Raw genomic sequence first — 25,624 nt, 5'->3', positions numbered from 1 at the left:
AAGAGGTTCCATGTGATAAGGTTGAGGAGGTAGAACCTACTTTGGATGATTATGAAGATGAGAGTGAAGTGTTTAGTGAGGTTGAATCTCCAACTCCTATCTCAAATTTTCAACCATTGCCCACCTCTTTCGCCTTTGATGACCCTTTCTCTTCTACAATTTCCACCATTGAGATGGATGAGGCCTTTTTAGAGGGAGATTGTACTTCTCATGATTATTTTGAGTTACCTCCCAAGTTTGACCCTCAACCCTTTGATGAGCTTCCTTTGAACCTTGATCGTGATTTGAAGCTTTTGAGAGCTCTCTTAGGGTGTGAAGTTTGTGAGGAGGATGTGATTGAGAATGAGCTTGATTTGAATGATGATGAGTTGGAGGAGAACCCTTTGGATGTGAGTTCATTGGATGAGAGAGCTTGTGTGTCAATGGATAGTGGTGTAAGTGAGCAACCAATTCCTATTACTTCACCTTACACCTCATTTTCAAGAAAGCTTGATCTTGTTCCCTCTTATCCCATGTCATTACCTTCTTTTCTCATATCCCCTCCTCTTGAAAAGCCTTTAGTCCCCCAAGTGCCTCATTTGATGACTTTTGAGGATGATGGTGGGATTTCCAACCAAAAATATTTTGTTGGGAAGAGTATGCCTTCTTCTTTTTCTTTAATTTCTCTTCCTTTTTCTTATATTCTTGTTTTTCCCTTCTCTCCTTCTTCTTCTTGGCATATTTCTTCTCAACCCCATAGGTGTGCACTATGCTTGTTGCATGCCTTATTTTTGTCATGTGCATACTTGCTCTCATATGAAATGTGTAGTAGTGCATTTGACAAGCTCTTGCGATCGTTGCAATATTATTTTACTAGAGCGGTCAAGCTTGGACCTTAAGCAAGCCTTTCTCGGGAAGTAACCCGTGATTTAGATTAGATTTTCCTTTTCTTTTTAGAATAGATTTTTCTCTCATGGAAATTTTTGTGTGCCTTTTGCTAGGTACATGACTTGATATACTTTGGTGCTTCGATTTGGATCAAGAATCAAGGAAGGTTGACTACTATCTTTGCGAGCATATGGAGACAAGGTCTAATTCTTGAGAAATTAGCTTTGAAAGGTTTAAATTGGGTCATTTGCGGGTATTTACACCCACCTCAAATCCGGTAATATCTTTCCTTGCCCTTTCTCTAGTGGATGATGCCATGTTGGACATATGTTGGTTTGTTGGATAAATCTCCTTGTTTTCCCCTCCCATGGATTATATGATTTATGTTTGTGTGTATTGTCTCATTCAAGATTGGGGGAGGGTATTTTATCATGTTTGGTAGAATGTTGATTCTTATATGCTATGCACCTTTGTATATGCTTTTCCATGTTTCTTATATTTTGAAAAACTCCAAAAAGATTTTTGTTTCTATCAAGGCAAATTTGCAATGTGTTTTGTTTTGTTCTTGTTTTGGACATAATAACATTTGGACTTGTATAATTGAATGCTTTTCTTCCTAAATGGTAACGGTGTGCACGGTTTGAGAGTACGCTTGGTTGATTCTAGGATAAAGCATGCTAAGGTAGTTGGTTAGAACTAGTGGGAACATGAAGCCGGATTCTACTTGTTTGTGTTTGGTAGTTGCTTCCTATAGTCGATTTGACACCAATAGTGAGTTTTTGCTACAACCATGTGAGTTCTATGTTTTTCAAGCCTTCTACCTTACTTGTATGAGCGGCATGGATCCTTGACTTCTTGCAAACCTAATCTTGAAACTTGACTCATAGATCTTGAATCCGAGACCGAACCATTTAGGGAGGACAAAGGCACCTTTTTCGGGGTGGTATTTTTCATTTTTAGGATAATTCGTTTCTTTCTTTATTTTTGGGTTTACATTTGCCTTCTTGCAACCATTTGAGCCTTATACCTTCTTTTCAAGCCACATCTTTAGATATTTGGCCTTTTGTTTCATTTTCTTTCTTTTCTTGGTTTTTGTGAAGCAATTGATCATATTTGATGGAGTTTGTGGTGGAGAAGTTGAAATGTTTGGTTCTTATGAAAGCAAGATTGTGTTATGAATTCTTTGTGAATAATGGCAAATGAGTATGAGTAAAAGCCGTCCTACATTATAAAAGGCATGGACAAATAAGTGCAAACGTTAAAAAAGCCGTCCAAAGTTAAAAGAGGCGAGGACAAAGCACTATTAAATAAAAAAAAGAAGAAAAAAAAAAGTGAAAAATGAAAAATTCAAAAATATTTTGATGTGAGTTTTCTCCCTTTTTGAGCATTGAGGACAATGCTCCATTTAAGCTTGGGGGGAAGCGTTCTCACGCTTTTTGTGTATATGTTTGTGATTTATAGCTTTGAATAAGCTTGGGGGTGTTAGTTTGTTTTTGTTTGGTGACTACTTGATTGTGATTCTAAGAGTTGGTCGTTCTTTGCTTCACTTTTAGGAAAACCACCAAATTTTAAATTTTAGCCTACCTTCACCCTTTTGCCTTACGTTACAACCTTGGGGAAAGACCTTTTGACCTAAATGGTTGAGTCATTCATCGGTGGAGAGGAATGTGAGTTTTAGGAATAGGGAGAGGGGATGCAAAAGTCAAGATGTCGAGTAGCCTAAAAATTCTCTTTTTCCGGTTCCTTCGTGGAATCATTGGGATGCTCATTTGAGGTCGATTTGAAGCTATTAGGAAGAACGCGGTAAGATCGTTTGGGATGAAAGTGGATTGTGAAAGCTAGTTCCTATGCTTAGCATATTTATGTTTCAATCAACCTTGGGTATCTTGGAACGTGCACTCCCTTACTTGTTTAGAAATATTTGCATCCACTTGTGCATGTACATTTGCAAAAAGTCCTTTCATGAACATTTGTTTGCTTTTCTTGTATTTTGTTTTCTTCTTCATGCTTTGCCTTGTTTGTATTATTGTGAGAGTTATGGGTCAAACTCTTAGGATACCCTTACGAGACCTCACTCGTCCTCATAGGCGACTTTGGGGTTTAAAGGGCTTGTTGTAGCTAAAAACAACCGTGATTCCTACGAAAGTGAGTTAGTGTATATTCTCATCTCGTCTCTTCTTTAGTTTGTTTTAATAAGCTCGTCATTTCCACTCCCTTGGTTTTGTTTTGCTCGAGGACGAGCAAAAGGTAAGCTTGGGGGTATTTGATGTGTGTCATAAATGGCACACATTTGACGAGCATTTAGGTCCTTTTTATCCTCTTTTCATAGCTTTCATGCTTAATAAGTGCTTAGTTTTATGCTTTGTTGCTTAGTTTTACCTTTCTTCTCTTATTTTGTAGCTTTTGTGCTTTTCGTTGGTTTTCTAGTCTTTTCTTCTTTATTTGCTCTATTTTCGTGGTTGTAGGTATTGGACGAGGTTCGGGTCGTGATTTTGGTGATCCATTATGGTGGAAGAGGCTTTAGGATCAAGTTCATGGAGTTTGGGAAGCTCAAGATGCAAAGAAGTGGAAGTTCCAAGTCTTGGTTCTTCTCTTGTGCTCCTTTCAAAGGAAGTGTGTGCCCTTAATATTAAGCCTTAGCTACTGCCTACCTTGTCCTCCATCACCATCATAAATCATGTGTGCACCCCTTGAGCTTGAAGAGTTGAAGATTCGAAGAAACCCAGATGCGTGCGGCCGCACGCGCAGAATGTGCGGGCGCACACGAAGGATGTGCGGCCGCACACCATGGTTGTGCGAGCGCACATCCCCTGTTGTGTGGCCGCACCAACGTGGGTCTTTTCCGTTCGGATTTTGACGATTTTCTCTCTCTTCTTATACCTATTTGAACCCAATTTTTGGAAGAAGTTTTATAATAGAATTAGATCATATTCTTAGCTTAGTTGAGAGCTTCTCTCTGTAGATTTAGGGGTTAGTTTTAGGAGTAGATTTTAGAGAGAGAAAGTGAAGAATTTCAATGGTGATTGAGAGATTGAAGATCCAATGGTGACAATTGTATTGGAGATCTACTCTATTATCAATGAGCATTTCTAAACTCTATCTCATTTATTGTTTTGTTTAGTATTCATGTTTAGATTGTTTGATTTTGATTAGATTTTGATGATTGATGTTTGATTAGAGTAATTGTTCTTCTTTAATTGTAGATTCTTTGATTGTTGATTATTGATTACTTTAGTTGTTTGTTGAATTGATGATGTTGCTAGAGTAGTTGTTTGGTTAGGGATTTGGTGAAGCTTGTATAATGTAATGAATTGATGTAGATTGGGGATTTTGATGGAGTTGATGATGTGATTAAATTGGTTAATTGATTATGTGCATGTGTGTGTTTGATTTAGGCTTGATCACCCTTGTTATTCACACTAGATTGCATTGTAAGTTCACATTGATACGGACCATTGATTTGTGGCTTGCATTTACACGATTGAGGTGTCTTGTGATGTTTCCTAGCTAGAGTTTATCGTAGTTGACGCTAGTTAGACCTCTAGGAGAATAGCTTGATATGCTCTTTTGGTTGCATAATTGATCTTCCCTCACATTGCTTGACTTAGTCAACTTCCTAAACCAATTTGCATTGTTCATTGCTAATATAAGTGAATCCTAATCCCTAGCATTTTATTTGTTTGATTTCTTTGTCTTAGTAGTTGTAGGTGTCCTTTTTTACCCTTCGTCTTCGACCTAGCTTAGGCACATAATTGGAAGCATTTAGACATTACTGTTCCTTTGGGTTCGACCCTTGACTTACCTCTATACTTGTATTTAGGTTTGTTGAGTGTTTATAAATTTTGTTTGGCTTAGGGAGAATTAGCCCAACGACCTAGTTTTCCCCACGTCACCATAATTAAGTTTCTTGAAAGGATTTTTGGCTACCTAGTAATTGGGGATTAAAATAGGGGTTTTTAATTGGAAAATTAGTCAAAGAATAATATGACCTTTCACCGGTCTTCCAAAAATAAAACGACCTTTTGATTATTCCAGAATAAAACGACCTTTGACATGCATTCACTCAAAATAGAACGTAATCGGTTGGTAACTTATTAAATAGGTTAGATGTGACGCGCGTCACATTATAATTAGGGCCGTCGAATGTGTCGTGTCGTGTTGATTTCGTGTTCGTGTCGATGTTAAACGGGTTGAAAAACCCTTGACCCAAACCAAACCCGTTTATTAAACGGGTTGAAAACCCTTGACCCAAACCTAACCCGCTTATTAAACGAGTTACGCAGGTTACCTTTTACCCACATAGTATGTAGTAAACTAATTAATATTCAATTAAAAAATAAAAAAGACAAACATCATTAACTCATTTAAGATACTATAATATTTAAAATTAGTAGTTTTAGCAAAAGTTACCACAAGGATTTAAAGCTAGTAGGTTTAACAATACAACCATACATAAGAATTGTCTCAAATTAACTGCCAAATTTTAATTTACAAAAGATGAAAATTATAATTTTGTAGCTAAATTAACAGTTAAAAAATTACTAAAACGTATAAATGGTGTCAAGGTAATTACAAAATTACAAGTTTTGAATAAAAAAATTCAGTTTTTTTTGCTACCTAATTAATAGATTAAGCGTGTTGAGTTCGGGTTAACGGGTTGTCGTTCAACCCATTTATATAATCGGGTTATGCGTGTCGGTTTCGAGTTGAAATTTTCAACCCAAACCTAACCCGTTAATTTCGTGTCGTGTTTGTGTCGGCCCAATTATGTAAACAGGTCAAGAATTGTTGACCCAAACTCGCTTATTTCGTGTCGGGTTATCGTGTCGTGTTAGTTTTTGTCAGCCCTAATTATAATTGGTCATGAATTTTTATTATTGTTTTACTTTTTTCTATTTTAGAATTTTTTTTTTTAATTTTATTAAAAACCATCTCTCTTTCTCTCTCCTCCTCGCTCCTCTTCTTGTTGTCATTCAACTCATGGCCACCAACCTTCCAAGGAGTCCATAACCACCACCTTATCACCACCTAACCTGCACCCCAAACTAACCCCACCCACACCAAGCATGACCCCACCATACACTAACTCGAACCCTCCGTGCACCCACTGCACGGCAAATACCCACCCCCTTATCTCCACTTCCCACTACTACCAAAATAATCCCCATTACCACACACCCTTAAAACAACAAACCTAACTAAAATCCCCTCGACAACCACCCTAAAAAACACTATCAAAACCAAGTCTGGGGTCGGCGTTGTGTAGAAAAGGGTGTGGATGATAGAGTGTGGTGGCGGTGTGAGAATTTGGTGGTTTCAAGGGGAAAGCGGAAGCAAGGAGGGGAGGGGGCTGGGTAGCACGGTGGGCTACAGGCTGCGGGAGGAGGCTGATTAGGGGTGGTGGAGGTTGAACGGGATAAGATTTTGGAGAAGAATGTTTATTTCATTTTTTTAAAATACGTTTTCTAATAATTAAAATCGTTTTTGTAAAAAAGAAAAATGTTAAAATAAAAATATAAAATCCAAACCAATCACAACAAGACACGTGTCTAGTTTAACCCGTTTAACAAGTTAACGGTTTTTTATTCTTTTTTGAGCAAATGTATGTCAAAGGTTGTTTTATTCCAAAATAATCAAAAGGTCATTTTATTTTTGGAAGACTGGTGAAAGATCATATTATTCTTGACAATTTTTCCTTTTAAATTAAATTTCAGCTTATTTTAAATGATCTATAAGCATATAAATAATCACATAAATTTTATTATGGTTCATATAAATTTTATGATGTTATGAGCATGAGGAAAGAGCTATTTAACTGTCTAAGAACACGAGGATTAAATTTCATTTTTTTTGGTGATTTAGTGCATTTAAGGTGTTTCTAACACCGAGGGATAGGATTTTGGCGCATTATGCGTTTAAGGTGCCTTTGACACTAAGGTAGATTAAAATGGGTTCAACATTAAAGATTATGTTGCCACTAATCATTCAAGAATTAAATTGGTATACTTGGTTGCTTGAATGGTATTGATTATTGTTATTGCTATGGTTTGTGAGTCATCACCAAGTTAAATAATATGTAAATAACGTAAATGAAAGAGATTAGGCACTAAAACTCTAGGAACGTATATACCTTGAGTATGAACATATGGAGGGAGTTATGCGACTTTATATTTGACCATAACTTCTATTGGTATTACAGGACGCTGTATATTCCTTTTTATTAATGCGCAAGAATTCCGCCACTTACGAGTGGTTCTTTTATACTGGCACGGTTAGCTCCCGTGTTAGTACCCCTTTATTGGGGCAGGTTAAAGGGAAACCCGTTCGATGCGTAATCAAGCTAAATAAATAGTTTAGTTATTTATTGAGTGTTCATGTTGTATGTTGTATGCTTGTAAACAGGTGCAACAAGGTAAGTTGATTTATGATAGGATGGAAGCATGTTAGTGTGTTTCATTATGCTTATGTACTCAGCTTTGCTGATTGTGTGTTTTCATGTTTGTTCGGCCTTGTCTTTACCTTGGTCCTATGACGACCTATTTCTAATGACGAGTAGTTGAGACAAGTATAGAGAAGTTTTTTAGGTGATGAAGCATATTCATGATGGGCATGAGTGAAGAGCGAATCATGCTTAGTTCTCATAGGATTATGATGTGTTTTATTGCATTATTATTATTTATTACCGTGCTTGCAAACTAATGCAAAGGTTTTGGTATTTCTCGGTTTTAAAAAGGGCCTACAATGGTTCCAAGTTGTAGGTTGACTTTGTTTGACTTTGGTTTGACTTTACCTTTGTTGGATTTTGACTTTGAAGTAGACTTGTTTTGAATGGTTTTTAAAATAGTCTTCCGTTGTGTGTCTTTGATAATTGCCTTAGCCGTTTTCATGGTGGCAATGTCTTAGATTTTCCTATTTCGTATTTTAAAAAGGGCAAAACAGGTATTTTAAAGGAAAGAAATTTCTAGGGTGTTACAATATCTCTCAAGGAAGTGTGTTTGGTTCTTAGCTTAGGTTCCTTACTTTGGAGTAGGCTTAGAATAATAATTATATTGTGTGTGATAATCTAATAATTATAACTATTCATATTAAATAAATAAACCTCTTAAAGTGTAAACTCAATGGGAATAGGATTAGTTTAATTAATTAATTAGGTATTAAATTAATAAAACAATGAGTAAGCTAAGCAACACGTGGACCCACCACGTAATCACATGGACCCACCACGTGCACACGTGGAAACTAGAAAGCCCACATAAATGGCTGGTCGGCCTATGCCTTGGGCGCTAAGGCAAGGCTCGACCTTTCTTGTGTGGTTAAGCAAGGTCTCACAGCATTATGCGTTAAGGCACACCTAACCAGCCTTGCACGGCAAGGCAATGCAGCGGGCCTTAAACAAGTAAGACTTGCTTGTCTTGGAACGATTCCGAATAGATGAACTATCAAGAGTTTATTTAATAGAGCCTTGAGTACGTTCTTGTCGATGTGACACAGTTAAAGATGTTCGGAACTAATAAGTGTCATTTTTGGCACTCATTTAGCCTCTCTTAGGATGATTTTTAGTTACTTTTATAGCTCTTTTATCTCATTTTCTCTAATTTTATCTTCTATTTCTCTATTTTGTGCTTTCCTTAGTTGTTTTCCCGTTTTCTTGCATTTTTTAGTTTATTTTGCTTTTTCTCTTTTACTTGTTTGCTTTTCTTTATTTATAGGAGAACGGTGATGTCCAAGGATCTCCATGGCTCTTCCTCGGGATTTATAAAGCTCAAGATGCAAGCCGATCTCTCCCTTTGAAGCTCGAGGTGTGCAAGCTCCAAGTCTTCAAGGCCGCGCTCTCATGCTGCGTGGGCATCAAAAGTGGTGTTGAACCCACTACTGGATCATTTAGAAACTGCCACCCCCAATGTTCATCAAGTGAAGGGCACAGAGGCTTCAATGGACGCATGAGAGAGGGTTGCGCTGTTCCTAGGCGAGGGCGCGCACGACCTTGGCACGGGCGCGGGTGTGCACGAGCGTGGCGCGGCCGCACAACCGCTGCTCCCTCGTTCCGTACCCATTTCTTCACGTTTAACTAACTTCTCCTTTGTTAGTTTTACTATATATAGATTTTATTCCTTTTAAGAGAAGGAGATAATTAGACAATTGTATTAGAATTGAATAGAATTAGATTGTTAGAGAGAGAAGCTCAAATTGGGGAAACTTTAGTTCTTAGATTCTGAGAGAGAAACTTGGTGATTTGATGATTGCTACTTCTAATCTTCATCCTCTTTTTGTAAGAATTCTTTTGTCTCTAATTTAATTTAGTGTTTGATTTTTGATATTTGGTTGAATTTCTAGTTGAAAGTTTGATTTGATTTTTGATATTTTGATTACAATGTTGATGATGAATTTGATGATTTGTTTAGTTTTGCTCTTCAGTTCCACAATTTGTAGTGAGTAGATTTCTTGCTAGGGATGTGGTGAAGCATGTATGAATGATAATTCATAGCTAATTGGGGATTTTGATTGATTTGATATTGTGATTAAATTGGTTGTTAGAAATTGTGCATGTGTTTGATTTCTTGAGGAGTGATCAACCTTAATTATCATGCTAGATTCCATTGTAGTTTTCATTGATACGACACATTGATTTGGAAGCTACTCTTATCGATTGAACTTGACTGGTGATTTCCTAAGATAGTCATTCGTAGAGACCACTAGTTTTACGCCTACGAAATAGCTTTTCGAGTGCTTTTGATTGCAATTACTATCCCTGCATTATTTGATTGATCGATTTCCTATCCAATTAGCATATTTATCGTGAATGCATGTGGATCCTAATTCCCTAGTGTCTTTGATATTGTTTTTCATATTCAAATTGTAGTGTTTATTAGTTCTTGTGTTAGACCAAACCGATTTGCCTAGACTTCAGAATAACTTGACTTAAAACCATAACACTTACTTCTATTCCTTTGGGTTCGACTCAGACTTACCCCTATACTAGGAGTAGGTTTAATATAAATTTTCTTTGATTGAAAGAGTTTTAGAATCCAACGACCTAGAATATTCCCTCATCAAAATGGCGCCGTTGCCAGAGAATGGCATGGTTATTTGTTATAGTTGATTGAGTCTATTCCATCTTACTGGAAAAATACAAAAATATTTTTTTCCTTTTAGGCTACATTTGTAGCCGTGCTATTAATATTTTCTTTGAGATTATATGCGTAGATCTTATGTTTGTTCTCTATTGCCTTTCAATCCGGAAATTGAAAGGACAATCACAAAGTTGAGAGTTGCTAGACGTTCTCCAAGGAAAGAAGAAGAGCAAGTCATCATGGGAGATAACAAAAGAGTGGCATTAAGAACGGGATTACCCCACCTACGACACCGGAAAACGACTTTGAGATTAGACCGACAATGATTACCTTGATAGAAAGGCTTCAATTTAGTGGTGCAAAGCATGAGAGTTCCCTCAACCATCTTAAGGAATTTGAGAAGTATTGCAACACTATCAAAGTGAGTGGGGTTTCTCAAGACTTTATTCGCCTTAAGCTTTTCCCTTTTTCTCTCATTGGACGTGCATTGGAGTGGTTGGACAAGGAGGTAAAACCAAACTCCTTGAGGACATGGGATGAGGTGATGAAAGAGTTTTTATCTCGGTTCTATTCTCAAAAGAAAACGACTGAAGCAAGAGCTCTCATTCAAAGCTTCAAGCAAAAATCCAATGAAAGTCTTTTTGAGGTATGGGAGAGGTATAAGGAATACCAAAGAGAGTGCCCACACCATGAGATTCCTACCTATCAAGTCATCCAAATCTTCTATGGCGGTCTAAGCCCTCAAGGAAAATCTTGCCTTGATGCGGGAGCCGGAAGACCAATAATGAACAAGACGGAAGAGGAAGTGGTGGATATCATTGAAGATGTGGTGAGGCATTATATGGATTTGCAAGATGGTGAGCGTGAGACAACAAGCAAAAGAGGTACTTCGATGTATTCGGTTGATGAGTGGCATTTATGCCACGATTAAGGGCTCATTTTAACGGTTTTCCCATACTTGTAGCTTGTTTGCACCCTCTTGCTTTTCTTTAGTTCTCTTTTCTTTTGTTTGTCTTATTTTCTAGTTTTTACCTCATTTATCCATTTTCTACCATGGTTTCTTTGCTTGTGTTTTGTAGGAATCGTTGTGTTGAAGAGAAGAAGACCTTGGGCTAAAGAGAGGGCACTACGCGCCCCCTTGAGAGAGCGCACATGAGCTCTGCGCGTGTGCGCAACACTGTGAGAAGACACGCAAATTAAGAACTCAAAGGGGCTAAGGCAGATTGTTTTGCGCGACAGCTGCACGACATCTCATAAGGCGCAGACCCAAGCTGCGCGGGCGCGCATCACTGTGAGAACCCGCTCAGATGGAGGAAGAAAAACAGAACAAGTTAGGGAGTTTTGCGCCTAATGCACGACGTTGGAGAGGGCCGCAATATTCCTGCACTGGCGCGTCTATCTGGGTTTCACTTCTCCGTACCCACGATGTTGTGGGCGCGTGTAAGTTGGAGAGAGCACGCATAAGCTCTGCACGGGCGCGCATTCCTAGGTCCTAAGTCATCAATTTCTTCTTTTCCGAACACCTATATATAGTCCGTACTCTCCTTTTAATGTAATAAGATTAACTTAGCTTAATTTTCTGATTTCTAGCTTAATCTAGAGAGAGAAACATCCTTAGTTTTGGCATTTTAGAGAGAGAAAGTGTGGATTCCTCAATTGTTGAGCTTGGATTTTGAAGAAGAAGCTTAATTAACCTCTTTGTAGAACTCCAACTTCAATGAATGAGCATTTCCATACTCTTTTCTCTTTATTTTGCTATTTGATTTTGTTTTAGATTGCTTTTGCCTTGTTAATTACTCATTAATCATGCCTTTGCTTGTTAATTTCATGATTGACTTGTTAGTTGCTATGGATAGTGAGTACTTCTTTAGCCAAGGGTGTGGGGATGATGTAGTTGAAATTTGTTCATACTTTTGGTTTGGAATCCAAGTTGATTGTGATTAAAGTCTTTACTTGCTTGATGTTCTTCGATTTTCTTGCAAAGTGCACGTTGTTAGTTAATTGAGGGTGAATTTGTGCTAAATGAAGCGATAGTTGACTTAGCTAAGTTCATTTGTATCGATTGTTACTTGATTGCACCTCTCAATATATGGTTCTAATGTGACAACATAGAGTCTATGTTAGGAGAAGCCAATTGACCCCGATAGGTGGCTAGATTGGATCCCTTATATCGATATTCAAGCAGGTTTAGTTCACGGTTGATTTGTTTCCATGTTATTGTATGTTCAAGTAAAGCCTACATCTACCCATTTCCCTTTGTGTTCTCTTTATATTGTCTCTAGTTCATTTCACTCTTAGCTTTAATCTCTTAGATAATTTTGTTCTCCGTTCTGAGATAGTATAATTGATTAGTAGTGATCGCGGTGTTTAGCTCCTCCCTGTGGTTCGACCCCTTGCTTGCCTTATATTCGTATTGGGTTTGTTTAGGTTGTGTAAATTTTATTTGATTTAGGGATAAGCAATTTAACAACGTGTTTATTCCCTTGTCAAATTGGCGCCGTTGCCGTGGAGACGTCTTCCATTGCTATTTCATCACTTTATTGAGACTATCTTATCTTTTATTTTCTAGTTTTTATTACTCTTGTTACTTGTCAGTGCTCACTTTTTTATTAGTTTTGTTGTATGAACAGAGGACGAACCCGCTCAAGGTCTTTGGTCCTCATCGATCCCGAGCTCATGAGGTCTTTGTCCTTGCTAAGAAGAGAAGCGAGAGCAAGGAGTAGAAACTCCCATACTCCTACAAGAGAAGGAGTGAGAGAAGAAGAAGATACTCCACCTTCCTCACCTTCAACTGAAGAAGTAGGTAGTCCTAATTCTTCATCATGTTCGAAAATCAACCCTTTTTCAACCTTTGACTTTGAGAGTGTGCAACCCCCCAAAATGGGAGAGAATACACCTTTGGGTCGTCTTGGATCTCCCGAAGCCTTTAGGGCGCAAAGTGGAATCCTAACTCCTACTACTCAAGCCAATAATTTTGAAATCAAGCCCAATTTGAACACCTTGATAGAGCGGAAACAATTCTCAAGTGAAAAGTATGAGAGTCCTCATGAACATCTAAAAGAGTTCGTGAAATATTGTGATACAATAAAAGCCAATGGAGTAACTTAAGAATACATTCGACTCAAGATGTTTCCATTTTCTCTAATTGGGAAAGTTTAGAATGGCTAGAAAAGGAGGTACCCCCTAACTCTCTCACAACTTGGGACCAAGTCACTTCGGCATTGTTGAGGAGGTTCTATAATCATAGAAAGACCGCTGAAGCTCGATCTTTGATTCAAGGCTCTCGTCAAAAAGGTGGTGAGTCCCTAAGTGCGGCTTGAGAACGATATAAAGAACTCCAACGCCAATGTCCACATCATGGAATACCCAAGTTTCAACTCATTCAAACTTTCTATGGTGGTCTCACACCTCAAGGAAGAACAAGGTTAGATACTGGAGCCGGTGGTCCAATCATGAACAAAGGAGAAGATAAACTGGAACATGTCATAGAGGAGGTTGTAAAGCCTTACGAAGATTGGTACGAAGTTGATAGAGATGCTACATTTAGCAAGGGCACAGTCTATGCATTAGAGCAAGCTAACGCAATTAACAATCTCTCTACCCAAATCTCAAAAATGGCAAAGCAAATGGATGAGCTAATGAAGGAGAAATCCAATCCTCAAGGTAACACCTCCCCTTCAACCAAGGGAGGAAATGGTATGAGCACTTCCTCCCCTTCTTCTTACAATACAATGCCACAAGGATGTTTGTTTTGTGTTAATTGTGGTGCCTATGATCATGACACCTCTCAATGTGTATATTCATGTGAAATTCAACCCCTTCCCCAAGAACATGATGAAAATGTGGAATATGTTAATGCTATGAACTTTGCTCCTATAATGGGGAATATAGGGAATCTGAGGCTAAACTCAAATCAAATGGGGAATTGGAATCAAAGTGGAAACCATGGTTGGAACCAAATTGGTGGTGGTTATGATAACCAATACCATGGTGGGAGAGGCCCTTTCAACTTCAATGGAAGAGGCTAATCTAACCAAAGAGGGTATGGTAATCAAACTCAACAACCTAACTCCCGATACTATGATCATCAAAATCAAAATTTTGGTGATCATAGAAACATGGGAAACAATCGACAAAGAAATGTTCCTAGCCAAGGCACCGGAGGCAATAGGGGTTAATATGCCTCTAATTATGCCCAAACTAATAAGCCTCCGGGTTTCTAGCAACCCCAACTTCCCCCACCTCAACAATCTCAACAACCTCTTCAACTTGAGGCTCCTCCAAATGATCCCGTGATGGCTAAACTAGATGCATTATTGAAATTGTGTGAAGAGGATGAAAAGAGACACGAAGAGGACCAAAAGCAAACCAATGCTTACATGAAAATGCTTCAAACTCAAATTTCTCAACTTGCATCTAATACATCCCCTTCTTCTTCTTCTACTCTTCCAAGTCAAGGAGTCAACCCTAAACCCATGTATGACGTAAAACTAGGAGTGGAAAAGTAGTTGGGAGTGACCCTTTGGTTGAGGAGAAGTCTCATGAAGAAGTGGAGCTAGAAGATGAGATTGAGAAACCCAATGAGTCATTGGGTGGTGAGAAAGAAAGGGATGTTGAGGAACCAAAGAAGAAAGAAGTTACACCCTTGCCCCTAAATCGCCAACCTAGAGAGGAGTAACTACCCTTTCCCCAACGGTTTGTGAGAGCTAAGCTTGATGCTCAATTTGGAAATTTTTTGGATATCATTAAGAATTTGCATGTTTCCCTTCCTTTTGTTGATGCTATAAAACAAATGCCCCACTACTCTAAATTCTTCAAAGACCTTTTGAGTGGGAGAAGGGAGTGTGAAACCGTGAACCTAACCGCCAATTGTAGTGCCATCCTTTCTAACAAACTTCATACCAAGTTGAAGATCAGGGTAGTTTCTCCATTCCTTATTCAATTAATGGTTTTGAGTTTGACAAAGCATTGTGTGATTTAGGAGCAAGTGTCAGTCTTATGCCCTATTCCGTCTACCAAAAGCTTAGTGTAGGAACCCTCTCCCCCAAAAATATTACTTTCCAACTAATAGACCATTCTACTAAGTTTTCCATGAGTAAAGTTGAGGACATCCCCCTTAAGGTTGTAAAGTTCACATTTCCCGTAGACTTTTATGTGCTAGAGATGGATGAGAATGAGAGGATTCCTATAATTTTGGGTAGACCATTCCTATCTACTTCTAGAGCAATCATTGATGTGAAGGAGGGTAAGATGACCCTAAAAATTGACAAAGACTCAATTGAATTTGATTTGAAAAGTGTCATGCAACAACCTTCCTTAAGTGGTGAATGTTTTAGAGTTGATGTTCTTGATAATGTGTTCAATGAATTTTCTCACTCCCCTTTGCATGTTACTAATGATCCTCTTGAAATTGTGTTATTGAATGAATCTAAGATAGGTGCTCACAAGGGAGACATGCAATTATATGAGGATTTGCTTGAGGAAAGCAAAAGGGAGTGCAAAGATGTAAGCATGGAGGAAGAGGCTCCTTTCACTCATGACCTCTTTCAAATTAAGGAAAAAGAAGAGAGTTATAATGGTAAGGGAGAACCAAAGGTAGACATAAAACCTCTACCTTTGGGCTTGAGGTATTCATATCTTGATGCTAATGAGTTTTTCCCCGTAATCATCAATTCCAATCTAACGGAGGAGCAAACCTCCTTCTTGATCACTGTTTTGAGAATACACAAGCAGGCTTTGGGTTATACTATGGATGACATCAAAGGTATAATAAGTCCATCCTTATGAATGCACAAAATTGATCTAGAGGGAGATGCTAAACCGATTAGACAAAGGCAAAGGAAGTTTAATCCTTCCATGCAAGAGGTTGTGCGGAAAGAAGTTTCTAAGATTCTTGATGTGGGAATCATCTACCCAATTGCTCATAGCGATTGGGTATTTCCTGTACAAGTTGTGCCAAAGAAGGGTGGCATGACGGTAGTGAAAAATGATCATTATCAACTAGTTCCTACTAGGCTTGTTACCGGTTGACGCATGTGCATTGACTATCGCCAACTCAATACAAGTACATGCAACGATCATTTTTCATTACCGTCCATTGACCAAATGTTGGAAAGGCTTACAAAGCACTCCTTCTATTGTTTCCTTGACGGTTATTCGGGATTCTTCCAAATCTCGATTGACTACAAGGATCAAGAGAAGATGACCTTCACATGTCCCTATAGTATGTACCTTTGCGTACCGTAGGATTCCTTTTGGGCTTTGTAATGCCCCCGCAACCTTTCAAAGGTCAGGATGTCGATTTTCAGTAGTATGATTGAAGATGAAATAGAAGTTTTCATGGATGATTTCTCTGTTGGAGGAACATCCTATGAAGATTATCTATCTAATCTATCTCGTTGTTTAGAAAGGTGTGAGAAGGCCAACCTCGTGCTAAATTGGGAGAAATGTCATTTTATCGTAGAGAGTGGGATTGCCCTTGGGCATAAAATCTCCCATAAAGTCATCGAGGTGGATAAGGCAAAGGTAGAGGTCATTGAGAAGCTTCCTCCACCCACCAATGTGAGGGAAGTGAGATCTTTTCTTGGCCATGCCGAGTTTTATCGGCGTTTTATAAAAGATTTTTTATTGATTTCCAAAACTCTCACATCTCTCTTGCAACAAGATAAAGAATTTGTGTTTGATGATGCTTGTCAAGAATCATTTTGTAGATTAAAAGAAGCACTTTTCACCCGCCCCTTAGTCCAAGGACTGGATTGGTCTCTACCATTCGAACTCGTGTGTGATGTAAGATGAGGCCATTGGCTCGGTCCTTGGATAACGAAAAGAAGGGAAACTTCATGTTATACATTACTTTTCCAAGACTCTCAACGATGCGCAACCAAATTATAAGACTACCGAGAAGGAATTCTTGGCTGTCATCCATTCATTTGAGAAATTTAGAACCTACCTCATTGGTTCTAGGACAATAGTGTACACCGACCACTCGGCTCTCAAATATTTGATAAGCAAGAAGGAGGCTAAACCGAGATTGTTAAGATGGGTTTTGGTCTTTCAAGATTTTGATTATGAAATGAGAGATAAAAAGGGGGCCAAGAATGGTGGTGGCGAATCACCTTTCTAGGTTGGGTGGTGCAAGGAATCATGAAGACGGTTTGCCAATAGAAGATGCTTTAAAGGATGATGTTCTATATGCTCTTGAGGAGAAGACGGAGCCATGGTATGCGGATATAGTGAATTATTTGGCTTGTAGTGCCATACCTCCGGACTTCACCTCCGAACAACGTCGAATACTCAAGCATGAAACCAAGCGATATATATGGGATGACCCCATTTTGTTGAAAAGGGGGGTTGATGGTTTGCTAAGAAGATGCGTCCCCAACGATGAGATTCAAAGTGTCCTCCATATGTGCCACTTTTCTCCTTGTGGTGGGCATATGAGTGTTCAAAAGACCGCCTCCAAATCTTGCAATCTATGTTCTTTTGGCCCTCTCTGTTTAAATATGCTTGGCAATTTGTCAAGACTTGTGATAGGTGTCAAAGGACGGGGAACATCTCTAGGAAGGACGAAATGCCTCAAAACCCTATCCTTAAGCTTGAGGTCTTTGATGTATGGGCTATAGATTTCATGGGTCCTTTCATTTCTTCTCATGGAAACAAGTACATCTTGGTAGCCGTTGATTATGTCTCTAAATGGGTGGAAGTCGTGGCTTCTCCTACGAATGAGTCAAAGGTGGTGGTCAATCTATTCAAGAAGGTGATCTTTCTAAGGTTTGGTGTCCCTAGGGCCATTATCATTGATGGGGGGTCGCTTTTCAAGCATCACACTTTTACTAGACTTCTCGATAAGTATGGTGTATCTCACAAGCCAGGGCTTGATTACCACCCTCAAACAAGTTGTCAAGTGGAGATAACCAATAGGGAGCTCAAGGTCATCTTGGAGAAGACGGTGGCTAGAACAAGGAAAGATTGGTCTTCTAAGCTCATTAACCCTTTATGGGCATATAAGACAGCTTTCAAGACTCCAAGAAGGACTACTCCCTATAAGCTTGTTTACGGAAAAAATTGTCATTTACCCGTAGAGATGGGGCACCGAACTCATTAGGATATCAAGAAAATCAACTTCGATCTCCATAGTGCGGGTGAGCAAAGACTCCTAGAGCTTCATGAGTTGGAAGAGTTGAGAATGAACGCCTACAACAGTGCAAGCATGTACAAGGCAAGAACCAAGACTTGACATGATACCCAAATTATCAAGAAAAATTTGCCATAGGCCAAAAAGTTCTCTTATTCAACTTCTGCTTGAGGCTTTTCCCGGGTAAGCTTAGATCGAGATGGGATAGGCCATTCGTCATTACAAAGTTGTACCCCTATGGCGCTTAAAAGATCTCTGAGGACGAGCACCCCGTTTAAGGTTAATAGTCACCGACTCAAGCCCTATTATGAAGGACATCCCATTGATAAGCCGACTTGTACAACACTTCTTGATGTGCATCATTTGTTTGAGCCTCCTTAATTTAGCTCAAGGAGCGTCGAGCTAACGACGTAAACCAAAAGCGCTTCCGGGAGGCAACTCCTGTTTCTAACTCTTTTTCTAATTCTTTCTATCCTCTTCTATTGTTTTGGTCTTATTTTTGTTATTTTGATTGATAGATGATTAAATTATTTGGTCGAGGATTTTTCATGTTCATTTATGAGATAAAGAAGGATTGAAATTCAATGAATGATGAAGACCCTGTGCACGGGCGCGTAGGACTGTGAGAACCCCCGCACAGGAATTCTTCAAGAGAAAAAATCAAGGCGGGAAGATTTGTGCGCCTTGTGCGTGGGCGCGCGGCCAGCATGTGCGCGGGCGCAGCACTGTGAGAACCCGCGCACAATTGGAGTCCAAAATCAGAATTGAGGCACATCCATTTGTGCGACCTGTGTGCGCCCTGTGCGCGGGCGCGCAGTATAGTGGGCGGGCGCGCATCGCTGGGTTTCACGGGGCTTAATACCCTTTTTTCCCTCGATTTCCCCTCATTTCTCAAACCCCAACTCCGACTCTCCTACTCTCTCCTTACAAACTCAAACCCTAACTTCACAAACTCCACAAATCTTATCCATAACTCACAATTTGTCTTGATTTTTCACCAAATCCATCACATTTATTCACTCTTTTCACAAAGTTCTTCACTTTCTCTCTCCAAAATACCTATTTCCCCCATTTTGTGGTCAAGAAGCTTGGTTGGAGGTGGGTGCTCGTGGGTGTTCGTGGTTGAGTTCAAGCTTCCTCCTTGTGGTATAACTCTCAACTTTGTTACTTTGTTGTTCAATTTTACTAGATTATGCAAAGTTCTTGAGTTATTAAGCATGTTTTAGCTTAAGCATGGAATTTGTGTGATTTTGAACATTATTGCTAGTAATTGTTGGATTTGGTGTATAATTGTGTGGTTTTGGAACATTGTTGTTAGAATTGATTGAACTTGATGCAATGTTTATGTGAATTGAGCAATGTTATTGAAATTGTTTGAGTTCAATGCAATTCTCATGTAAGTTGATATTGTTGTTGGTATGACTTGATAATAGTGATAAAACTTTGTGATTTTTGTCATTGTTGTTGATCTTGCTTGTTCTATGTGCTATAATTGTGAGGTTTGTTGTTGCTACTAAACTCATTTGCAGATTGTTAAGTTGAAGCCTAGTTTTGTTGTTGTTGAGGTTCAATTTCGGTTGGTTTGGAAGGTTGTGCATTCCTTCTTTGGTCTTGGTTGTTTGTGGTGTCCTTTGGAATATTTGTGTGCGGTTAAAATGAGTAAAAGAAATTGTAAAAAGGAGCCTCGGTTGGTAGTTGAAGAGCCTCAAGCTCACGCTCAAACTCAAAATCAAACACAACCACCCATTTTTCATCCCACCTTAAAATTCATCAACAAAAACCATTCACCCTTCCACAAAGACCTAAAAAAGCGCAAGCTATGGAAAGATGGGGGATAGATGAGGACCTTAGGTCGCTCTTACGCAATCTAAGGATGAGTGAATTCATCAATCACCACCACCAAACATATAAAGAGCCCACCTATGAATTCCTCGCCTCCTTCGAAAAAGAACCTTGTGGGCACAATGATTTCCAAATCTCCTTCCAACTCTTTAATGCTCGCCACACCATGAGGCTTCGGGACTTCAATGCCTTGTTAGACTTCCACCCCGATGCAGACCATCTTGCTCCACCAACAAGTCTCTTCCCCGAGTACAGCTCATTCAATTGGTGGTACACAATTTCTGATATTCCGGAGTTTAGTACTCGGTATTCGGTGGCAAGCCAGATTATTCATCAAGTGCTCCGTATTCTCCACCGCCTTTTGGGGTATTCGGTATTCAGTAAGCAAGATCTGAGCAAGCTCTCAAAAGGAAGATCTATTCACCTTTTAGATTGTAACTAAGGAAGAGTTGAGAGGGCGGCTCAACATGGGTTATTGGTTTGTGCTATGTTGCGAAACGATCAAAACTGGCAACAAAACGGGTGAGATAGCTCTTGCTAGAATGATAAAAAGGATTGCCAAGAATCTTGGGTATGAGCGCTTCTTTCCCGCTTGCACTTAAGTTGGGACCGACAAAGGTCTCTTCCTCGACATCGTTAAAATGAGGAGGTTGGGTTTAATTCAACCAACTGACGATGTCATCAACTTTCATGATTGGCATGTTGAGCTGGACCGCCATTGCATCTTGCCAAATCCCTGCCGAACTTCTTTGTGGCGGGATGCTAGGAATGTATGGAAGATTCCCAAAGATAATGGTGTGTTGCCTACCGCCTTGGGAGGAGCAAGGAACATGATAGTTGGCGAGGAAGAAGAAGAAGAAGAAGAAGGAGAACAACAACAACAACAACAACGACAATAACAACATCATCATCATCAACAACATTAACGTCAACATCAACAAGGTATGATTAGCCTTGAGAAACAAATGATGGGCATACAACTTGGCATGAAAAGCTTTGCTTGAGAACCAACAAGGTATGTTCATGCAAACTCAAGCTCTTTATGGTGCGGCCGTGGAGAGAGGTGAGGTCACCCCCCCGGTCAATTATCCTTATTGGCCACCCCAACAAGGCCCGATCCCTTAATGGAAGGGATCGCAACCTACTTGGCTCTATTGGCAAGGGCCTTCCTCTCTTGATGCCCCCCGGATAGACTAGTCGACGGAGGTCGGGTGCGATTTCACTGCCCCGGGTGGGAGTGATTTTAAGGGTGAACCCAACTACCCATATATTGATCCTTCTCACCCTGACCCTTTTCGGCAGCTATCGCCCTTTGATCTGTTTCCTCAATGGCAACAAGTTTTGGAGTTTATAGGTACTATAATGCGGAAAAATATGAATCATATTCATAAAGCACCTAATTCGACAGGCACATCACACAAGACACGTAATCATACCTTTGAAGCGTGAGTTCCACGAAGCTAATTTGACAGGCAAATCAGGGAGAGAAGAGAGCCCCAAGCGTTGCTTTTCTACTCAGTCCACGAGATTCTAATGAGCCGTCCACCAATACTAGATTGGTCGAGTGAAAGAGGACTGAACCGACCACCACGAACCACCACATTAGCGCTGAGGAGGAGAGAGAGTGCCGTGAGAGAGAGAGAAAGAGAGAGAGAGGAGTTTGAGAGAAGTTGCTTCGTGTTTGCTAATTAGGGTTTCAACTTAATTGTAAAACTGTTATGTAGAATTACCTAGGCACCTAGTCTACTTATAATCATATTATTATTAGACTAGGTTAGGAAGCCTGACACCTCTTTAAACCCTCTACATGGCCGGCCATAATAGGGGATGAGACCCATCATCGGCCTCGTCCTCTCGTGCTCGATGTAGGTCCTTTGTGTGACCTTATAGGATCCGTCCAAGTGGGATTTGGCCTATTTTACTAGCCCAAAGATCGTTAGTACCTCTAGCAATGATATAACGGCGACCCAAATGTACGAACTTAAATATCTCCATAATTTGATCGATTTATATATCTAGTAATTGCACATGATGAAGACATAAATCCTTCAACAAGACCTCTATTTAGGTCACTACGGTTGGCCTCCCGGTTTCACCGATGGTTGGGACCCCCATAGTGTCCCCCCGGACGGGTTTTCATATGATTTAGTGGGGGATGGGCATGATGATGGAGCTGGCCTTAATGGCCACTAGCTTCCCCCTCTTGATTGCTTTATTTTCCCCCTTTCCCTGAAGGATTTATGTCTTCGTCGTGTGTAATTACTAGATATATAAATGGATCAAATTATGGAGATAATTAAGTTCGTACATTTGGGTCGTCGTTATATCATAGCTAGAGGTACTAACGATCTTTGGGCTAGTAAAATAGGCCAAAGCCCAATTGGATGGATCTTATAAGGTCACACAAAGAGCCTAGATCAAGCACGAGAGGACGCGGCCCACGATGGGCCTCATCCCCTATAGCGGCGAGCCATATGGAGGAATAAGGAGGGTTTTGGGCTTTGTAACTTAGTCTAATTATAATGGGATTATAAATAGACTAAGTGCCTAGGGTTTTCAAAAAATGAAATTTAGTGATTAGTAAGATCAAACCCTAATTAGAAAACACGAGCCCAACCCCTCTCAAACTCTCTCTCTCTCCTCCTCGGCACCGGATGTGGTGGTTCGTGGTGGTCGGTTCAGTCCATTAGATGTGGCGATCGCGATTTTTCTCTTTTACTCGACCAATCTAGTATTGGTGGACGGCTCGTTCGAATCCCGTGGACTAAGTAGAGGAGCAACGCTTGGGGCTCTATTTTCTCCCTGATTTGCCAGTCGAATTGCTACGTGGAATTCACGCTTCAAAGGTATGATTATGTGTCTTGTGTGTTATGCATGCGATCTTAGGATTAGGTGCTTTATGAATGTTATTCATGTTTTCCACATTATAGTATCTTATAAACTCCTACAGTGGTATCAGTTAGCCTCTTGCATGAACACGCTTGATGATAATGATACGATTATTTAAAGTCCATGTTCTTAATTTTATAATAAATTAAGAGGGAGAAATTGATTTAATTATGGTTCAATTATTATTTTTAATGTGATTAAACTTTTAGAATTGATTAAATGCGATTTAATTATGCTCAAATAGCCATGAGGAGGACCGAATTTTAGCCCTAGTTCATTCAAAAATTTCAAACCCTAAACCCTAATTTTCGGATTTTTGAAAATTCCAAGCCCTAAAATATGATTTTTGTGCTTGAATTTTGATTTAATTCGATTTGTTTATGTCTCATAATTTTAATTGGATTGATTTATGCCTAAAAATGTTTTGTGTATGATCATCGATTTAATTTTAAGAGTTAGAATTAAATTGGGATTAATTTTATGATGAACCCTAAATTTAATATTGAATGATGATTTAATTTTAAAATTTGGAAGGATTTAATTTAACTTTAACAAATGTTATTTTTAATTAAATTAAAAACTTAAAAAAATAAATTTAAAAGAAGGCCGGCAGCCATGGCAGGGTGGCGCAACCCTGGCGGCTGCCGACCAGGTGGTGGTCCAAGAAGGAGGGGAAGGGGAGGGCGGAGGTCTGGGGTGGCTGTGACAGCAGCGTGCAAGAGTTGCACAGCTACTGCTGTCGCCTTGCGCGGTAGTGGATGCTACAAAGCAGCTAGCCACCGTGGCTAGCCAAGGCTGGCCGCTCACGGCGGCCTGCAGCCCCAGCAGTAGCTGCTGCTCGCTACTGCCCTTTACGGGAGTGGCTGCGTAAAGCAGCAAGCCACCGTGGCTAGCTTCGGCTAGCCAACCACGGTGGGCGGCGAGTGTGGCACGATTATAAAAAACATAAATTAAATTAAATTAAATTATTTTTGTTTTAAAAATATTTCAAGATAAATACGATTTATTTTGGGATAAAATTAGTTGATTTGAAATAAAATCTTTTATTTAGGATAAAATCAAATCTTTCAAAATTTTATTTATCTGATATTATCCATATTTAATTTGTTAATTTTTGTGATTATCCATAATTAAAGCGTTTAATATTGGATAAGATTTGTTAGGATATTCTGAGCATATTCAAAAAAGATAAAAATTGATTTAAATAATATAATTATCCCATAATTAGATTAGGATATAATTGATTCTAAAATTATTTGATTGGCTAGTAATTAGGATAGAATCTCCTAAATAAGTTAGGATAATCATGAAAGATTAAATATGATTTGTCTTTCTAGATCAAAATTTTATTTGATTCTATCTCATGACTAAATTAAAATATATGATATTTTATAAACGGTCATGAATAATATATGATATTATCTAATTATGATTTAAAATATGAGATATTTTAGGAAATACGTTGCCTTAATTATGAACATTCGATGTTGTAGTTTAGACAAGCATGTTCAGTGATTTATTATATGGCATTTTATATAATATATGATATTATGTTGCTATATATAGACTAGTATGGCCTATAGATTCTAAGTATGATCTGCGCATCATGATATATTTTTGTAATCTAAATACAGTCTGTGAACTATTAAGTATTTTTGTAACTTTCATTTAAAGTAAATAGATTAGTTATTTAAATAGTTTAGTCCAAAGAAGCCCATGAAATAAAGGCCCAAAGGAGCAAGGTGGATGGAGATCCATGACGGTTCAAGTGGGAGTATTTTCATTTCTAGTTTTCTTAGGACTAAGGGGCCATACTATGTCATGTTTTATTGCCTTAGTAGATTATGCATGTTAGATTTTATTTATGTTCATTGATGATGCGCTAGAGTTCGCTAAATAATCACAACATAATAAATCCTTCGATCGTGAGTGATGGGTCGGCCTCAACAGAGTGTCACTTGTTATCTTGGGTAATTTGGGGTAGATCACGTTCTACACATTTAATTGGTTGTGCTCAACAAGGTTACCTAAAGAGTTTTGAACCTTGAAGCAAAGGGTAATTATTAAACATGTGATGGTTAATTATTCAACCAAGAGTTACAAGTTGTAATCAGTAAAGAGATTACTCACCTTGAAAATGTAATGCTTGATGGTAGGGCCTCAGTCCGGTCAACTATTACACAAATAAAGGATCATGGAATCACTTAAAATTCAATTGGGATAAATTAATATTGAATAAAGTGTGTTAAAGTTACCAATTTTATTCGTTTATGGTACTTTTATTTAAATTAAACATAATTATTAAACTTTGCCTTATTTTGACATAGATGGGTAGCTGTAACAATGATGACAGTAATGCTTTACCACCAACAATGAAAACAAGGCTTGATTTTCTTAACTTCAATGATTGGGAAAGTGAACTTAGAAGTGTTCTAAGGAACGAAAAGCTCGAATTTCGTTTAGGCTTACCAATCGAGGGCAGATTTAGTCCAGGCATGACTCTTGAGAAGGACTTGTGAAATGTTTAAGAATCTAAGAAAGCCATGTATGTAATGTTGTCTTCTATTCTAGAGGATTAGGCAAGAAGGTTCATGGATTATGAACCTTTTCTCTTATTCAAATGCTTACGTGATGTTTGCAATGGATTACTGAATTCCCATGTTGATGGGGAATTGGATGGAAAAGTCGAGGAAATCATTAACATGGTTCCCAAGAATGACAACTCCTGGACTGGAAAAATTAGCTTCGAAACCTACAAGTACTGGTGAGATAATCAATAGAAAACTCTTGCCAGGACAGTCAGTACAAATTCATGTGGACA

The 25,624-nt window shown here is 38.9% G+C and overlaps 1 protein-coding gene and 1 pseudogene across 1 annotated transcript; one reads left to right on the top strand and one right to left on the bottom strand.

Annotated features, from left to right (window-relative positions):
- Positions 1-10,535: 10,535 nt before the first annotated feature.
- Positions 10,536-10,634, bottom strand: LOC145580496 (small nucleolar RNA R71; annotated as a pseudogene).
- A 6,401-nt stretch (positions 10,635-17,035) lies between these two features.
- LOC145577964 (uncharacterized) lies at positions 17,036-18,042 on the top strand. The gene is made up of 2 exons (XM_081635378.1): positions 17,036-17,157; positions 17,472-18,042. Exons 1-2 carry the CDS (start codon positions 17,036-17,038, stop codon positions 18,040-18,042), a joined length of 693 nt encoding a protein of 230 aa, XP_081491504.1.
- Positions 18,043-25,624: the final 7,582 nt, after the last annotated feature.

The sequence above is a fragment of the Chenopodium album genome, chromosome 14, assembly GCF_948465745.1.
Source record: "Chenopodium album chromosome 14, dcCheAlbu1.1, whole genome shotgun sequence".
Classification (NCBI taxonomy): domain Eukaryota; kingdom Viridiplantae; phylum Streptophyta; class Magnoliopsida; order Caryophyllales; family Amaranthaceae; genus Chenopodium; species Chenopodium album.
The sequence above is the reverse complement of the archived record's forward strand: the minus strand, read 5'-3'. Positions and strand labels throughout refer to the sequence as shown.

What these genes read in the sequence shown, in the direction of transcription:
- LOC145577964 (XM_081635378.1), top strand. Translation starts at nt 17,036, where the DNA reads ATGGTGGTGGCGAATCACCTTTCTAGGTTGGGTGGTGCAAGGAATCAT. An exon ending in GAGGAGAAGACGGAGCCATG is followed by an intron (nt 17,158 to 17,471) that starts GTATGCGGATAT and finishes GACTTGTGATAG; the next exon opens with GTGTCAAAGGACGGGGAACA.